The sequence below is a fragment of the Megalobrama amblycephala genome, linkage group LG22, assembly GCF_018812025.1.
Source record: "Megalobrama amblycephala isolate DHTTF-2021 linkage group LG22, ASM1881202v1, whole genome shotgun sequence".
NCBI classification, from domain to species: Eukaryota; Metazoa; Chordata; class Actinopteri; order Cypriniformes; family Xenocyprididae; genus Megalobrama; species Megalobrama amblycephala.
Window position 1 is genome coordinate 16,350,731 of NC_063065.1, and position 6,000 is coordinate 16,356,730.

Below are 6,000 nucleotides of genomic sequence, written 5' to 3' on the forward strand. Positions count from 1 at the left end.
GTGTCTTGTTTTGTGGTACGAGTGTGGGTTTTCACTAGGGAACGATTGATCTGCATCGTAAAAAGACTCGGCAATGATGAACAGAGGGAATTATGGACACAAACAGGGGCTCATTTTTCCCTGACTCAACCATAAAGCCCGTATCCACACAGGAGATGGAGAGAGAGAAGCTGGAGACCATGTAGTTCTGCCAGCTCCCTAATCAGCCTGTTATGACTGGGAGAGTTGCACCTCCTCTCTCTATCATCCAGCTCTTCCTGTCAGCTCAGTCCATCCCAAAATAGCTCAGTAACAGCCATTAAACAGATGCTGCAATGCACAAGGCCTCTCAGAACCATTCCTCGCAAGCTGATAGGTCAATGATTGTGTGTTAGATGATTATTTTCCAATCAGCAGGTTTACAGTGCTTTTCTAGCTTTGATGAAAATGTGAGAGGCATGGCTTGTTTATCGGTTTTTATTTGTTTCTTTTGTTTTTGCTAGTTTGCACTGGAATTTGTTTGCCTGATGCTTGCTCAACAGCTTGCATCCGAAGGGAGCAGGTCTGGCCTTGGTGTCCCTGTTGTTAAATTTACTGATGCCCGATGCACCTGAGGGGTGCAGTGCCGCCACATAATGGAGATTGCAATTCATTATCAGGGATTTGTAGAAACTTATGCCATGTTAATGGTTTGGGTTAATGGCAATGCTGAGCTCTCTTGAGTGACATTTTCTTCAATGTTTCAAATGAAACCAGACAAATTATAGTACTTTAAAGGATTAGTTCACTTCAGAATTAAAATTTCCTGATAATTTACTAACCCAATGTCATCCAAGATGTCTTTCTTTCTTTCTTTCTTTCTTCAGTCGAAAAGAAATTAAGGTTTTTGAGGAAAACATTCCAGGATTTTTCTCCATATAGTGGACTTCAACGGCTACCAACGGGATAAAGGTCCAAATTGCTTCAAAGGGCTCTACACGTTCCCAGCTGAGGAATAAGGGTCTTATCTATTTTCAAAAAAAGAAAAAATGTATATACTTTTTAACCGCTAATGCTCATCTCTCTCATCGCTCTGCGATGCGATCATCATGTTGGAAAGGTCACGCGTGACGTGGGCCGGAAGTATCGATCCAGTGTCTAAAAATCGAACATGCAAAGACTAAGTCAAACGCCCTTTACAAAATAAGGTAAAACAACGATGTCGGACGATTTTGAAGTTGGAGGAGAAAATGAGAGTTTGTCGCCCTACCGTGGTACTTCCCCCTACTTCACGCGTGACCTTTCCAACGTGATTAGGTAATGTGTGACACATCGCAGAGCAGTGCAAGATGAGCGTTTGTGGTTAAAAAGTATATACTTTTTTTTTTTCACTAGACAAGACCCTTATTCTTCGTCTGGGATCATGTAGAGCCATTTGAAGCTGCATTGAAACTGCATTTTGGACCTTCAACTCATTGGTAGCTGTTGAAGTCCACTATATGGAGAAAAATCCTGGACTGTTTTCCTCAAAAACCTTTATTTCTTTTCGACCGAAGAAAGAAAGACATCTTGGATTATATGGGGGTGAGTCATTTATCAGGAAATTTTAATTCTGAAGTGAACTAATCCTTTTTTCTTTTTTCAAAATAGTAATTTTGAGGTGGCCGATGAGCAGGGATGCCAAGTAAACTTTTTGAAGGAAAAAAAAAACAATTTTTAAATAATAAAAATCTAAGCTGAACAGTTCAATTTTCTGTTAAAAAAAAAAAGTCTATCAATATTTTTTTACTTATGATTTTCTATTAATAATGATATTAAGTTTTCTACTTGTGATTCATTTCAATCAATACTTTGCCTGCACTTTGTATTGACTATTTCTGTCTATTTTCAGCAATAGATGAATATATGATATCTCAGGAATAGAGCTCTATGTAATCATAGAAGTGTTCATACTTGTTTGGGTTTAGCCTGTGTGTGTGTTTGTCTTCTGCTTATCCTTTTCCTCTCAATGCCACAGCCCGGGTGTGCGACAATGAACTTCTGCGTTGCCAAAACGGTGGTGTGTGTGTGAACAACATCCGTTGTCAGTGTCCTCCGGCGTACATCGGCCTGCTGTGTGAGAAACCGCGGTGTGAGAACGAGCCGGCCGGCTGCGGATTGTCCTACTCGGGCAAGGCTTCCCTCCACCCCCCTGCGCCGATCCTGCTTTTGCTGCTGTTCGTCTTGGGTCCCGTTCTCCTCACGGAGATCTGCTGGGTCACAGTCCTTTGAGAGGCAGATCTCTGACTATCCAGCTTCTTCTGTATGAGCAGCGCACCAAACCCACCGACACTCGGCCGGCCATGTGGAATGTGCCCAAATATCAAAGCGAAATTTCAGAGGATGACAGACAAAATATAATAAATAAATACATCAATAAAAATAGCATTTATAAAAATTGATTCAATATAAAAATCTAAAAGTAAAAGAAAAAAAAAAAAAAATCAAGGTGTTATTTATAGAATTTACCTGAGCATATGCTTTATGAGGCAAATAAGAGGAACTAGAGATGTGAACAAAGCCATAGTAGATACTCACTCCCCTAACAGAACGAGAGAGCGACAGGGATCGGAGCGGACAAGACTCATCCCTTTCCTCCCTTTATCACCACGGCAACGGGAGCTGCGTTCAGCCAGCGGCAAGCCAGCTGCCGCCCCTCACCTGAGCCATTCTGGGTATCATGTTGGCTGTAGACTGCTTTCAGCTATTGTGATACGAAGCGATGGAAAACTGTCCGGATTGTATGAACTGGCAATTACAAAAAAAATAAAGATAAAGCAGTAATACTATGGAGAAAGACTTATGAAAAGAAACAAGCATTCTTTGCTGTCAGTGCATTGTGGATATAAGGAAATCTATTCAGACTGTCACATTTGATCCGCTTTCAAATTGAGCTCGTCCCGCCAACACCCCCGACCCCACCCTCGAAAATAAACTTTAGAGTGTCCTTTGTGTCAAGAGCCCCGTCCTTCCTCCACCATGTGCTTTTGTGAATGTTATTCTGTAACCCTTGATATTTTTTTTTTTTTTCCATATATTTTTTGGGTTTCCTTTCAGTCTGTGTGATGTTAGTCACACTCATGTGGCACAACCCCTATCCTCCAAAAAATATGATTAAAAACTCATGACTTTGCAATGTGACGGACTGTTTGCTGAGGCCACGGTCAAAGATGTATGTTTTCACCCAAACAGATGAAATGCTTAGACAGTCATCAGTGTATTTAATTTTTGTATTAATACAGAAGTTATTTTCTTGACAGAGTAAAGATAATGTAGAACATAAACTTTTTTGTATTATTGCTGAAATGTGTTTAAGGGCAACATTTTAGTGTGTTCAATCAAGGTGCAAACAGAATTAAATATTCAATTATGTTTGTCTGAAGTTTTATTTCATTTACGCTTTTTTGTTTTCCTTCAGTTGGATTGTGAAGTTTTCGGCAACGTATATTGGCAACGTGCTGGCATCAAAGAATATCAGTTTACATACAGTATATATACTGACATGTAAAAAAGAAAATCACACCAAAGGACATTCTAAATGTTTTCTTGTTGCTTTAACACTGAAAAGTTTAAGTGAATAAAACTTTAAAAGGACTTTATGTACCTGTGTTGTACTGTTTTATGTGTGTTTTATTGCAAAATGAAGAATCTAAATTGTTCCTGCATCGAAAGCGTAATAAATAATTGCGTATGTCTTTATATAACACGTGCATATAAATTGCATACTTTGCAGAAGAGTGGAAAATGCTTTAAGCCTCAGAATTTTCTGCACACCATTTATCTCAAATTCAATACAGTAATGATTTGTTTCAGTGAAACGCATTATCGGATGGGCAAAATTAAATATTAACAGCTATTGATGTCTCTTTGAGAGCCTGTTTTATGGAGTTGGTTTTGCCTGTGACTAAACTGCCCATCTATCGCACAGGTTTGTTTTAAACAGAAAGTTTTACAGCCATTTTCACAATTATAGAGTGCGTGACAACACAGGGCTGCTAAATGATTCATTTTGAAGGAGATGCTTCAGAAACATTTGTCTTTATCTGCAATGAGACTGGATACTGATTTATGAATCTTCGTGTGTCATGTATTTGTGTGACTACTTAGCAAACAAAAGAAATGTTGTTTAAGTGATATTCACATTTATGTTCTTTATAATCCACAATCTACATATTTGTTATGGGAAATTTGTGACCAAATCAATTCATCAACTGTTTCTTTACATTACAGTGCTACTTTAAGAAATGGATGGTGTAGTATTATTTGCAAATATCATGATTGTTTTAAAAGATTCAATTGTTAAACAATCTTTAGTAGTATAGTAGTATCAATAGTATTTTTTACAAATGACTTCATTTTGATTTGTTTTCATAATTTTAATCATGTGTGATAGTTAATCATGACATGATAGTTGATGGAAATGAATTTAAAACAATATAATCACACTACAGGTCGATTAAAGTACCATATATATATATATATATATATATATATATATATATATATATATATATATATACACACACACACACACAACACAGATCAACTGGTCCACAGACGCTCTTGTATTTGTTCCCTGGCTGGAGTTCACAACATCACCCTGTGTACATTTGTGGTATATTGGTTCAGAAATGCAACATTCCCTTTATCACATATGCAACACTGACAAAGAGAATAAACAATTCAGTGCATCTATATACTCAGCAGATCCACTGTGTATTCAACAAATTCTTTGAACCAAGCCAACAAACGGGCTCAGCCAAAATCAGCTGCATCGTCCCCATTGTTCACTCCTATTTATAGGAGGAAAGATATTGCAGATTATTTTCTAAAAAGATCTAGTGAGTGTTTTTATTTCTGCATATATTATCACTTTTTTTCCTTAAAGCAACGTGTCAGTTTTTCTTGCATCTGGAGTTAATCTGCCCTTGAACAAGGCAGTCTATTGATTTTTAAATCAGCTTTTCCATTTGTTAAGAAGTTCAGCTTCAGTAAACATGATGATTTTTTTTACTTCAGGCACATTCAACGTTTTCATTGATAACAGGAATGAAAAACTGAAGATTTGTTTAATGTTGACCATTTCAAGGTTTTGATTTATGGTTTCTTACTGAGAGTAAGACTTTCAAAGTTTACACACAAACACACACTTTTATTTTTATCAGCTAATAACATTACAGTAATAATGTCTGAAGTATTCAGACATTCCTACGGAAGAGGATTAGGGCCAAGCAATAATAAAAAAATAAAACCATCTCGAGATTAAAGTTGTTAAATTTCGAGAAAAAACTCGTTAAATTTCGAGAAAAGGGTCGAGATAAAATGTTGAGAATAAATTTGTTAAATTTCGAGAAAAAAGTCGAGATAAAATGTTGACAATAAAGTCATTAAATTATGAGAAAAAATTACGAGAACAAATTCGTTAAATTACGAATTTGTTCTCATAATTTAATGACTTTTTTCTCGTAATTTAATGACTTTATTCTCATAATTTAATGAGTTTATTCTCAACATTTTATCTCGACTTTTTTCTCGAAATTTAACGACATTTTACTCATAATTTAATGAATTTGTTCTCGTAATTTAACGACTTTTTTCTCGTAATTTAATGACTTTATTCTCAACATTTTATCTCGACTTTTTTCTCGAAATTTAACGACATTTTTCTCACAATTTAATGAATTTGTTCTCGTAATTTAACGACTTTTTTCTCGTAATTTAATGACTTTATTCTCAACATTTTATCTCAACTTTTTTCTCAGAATTTAACGAGTTTATTCTCAACATTTTATCTCGACTTTTTTCTTGAAATTTAACACGTTTTTTCTCATAATTTAATGAGTTTATTCTCAACATTTTATTTCGACTTTTTTCTCGAAATTTAATGATTTTTTTCTCGAAATTTAACAACTTTAATCTCGAGATGGTTTTATTTTTTTATTATTGCTTGGCCCTAATCCTCTTCCGTACATTCCTGTTGCCAACCACTGCAGAATATGTTTC

The 6,000-nt window shown here is 35.9% G+C and overlaps 1 protein-coding gene across 9 annotated transcripts in view; it reads left to right on the plus strand.

The window, feature by feature from the left end:
• The window catches only part of ntng1a (netrin g1a), a 102,814-nt gene extending 99,214 nt beyond the window's left edge, over positions 1 to 3,600 (plus strand). For all 9 annotated transcript variants that reach the window (XM_048174206.1, XM_048174205.1, XM_048174207.1 and 6 more), the window contains one exon: positions 1,976 to 3,600. In XM_048174206.1, coding sequence (XP_048030163.1) covers positions 1,976 to 2,229 — 254 coding nt within the window. In that variant the 3' untranslated portion in view covers positions 2,230 to 3,600. The remainder of the gene's footprint in view (positions 1 to 1,975) is intronic.
• Positions 3,601 to 6,000: the final 2,400 nt, after the last annotated feature.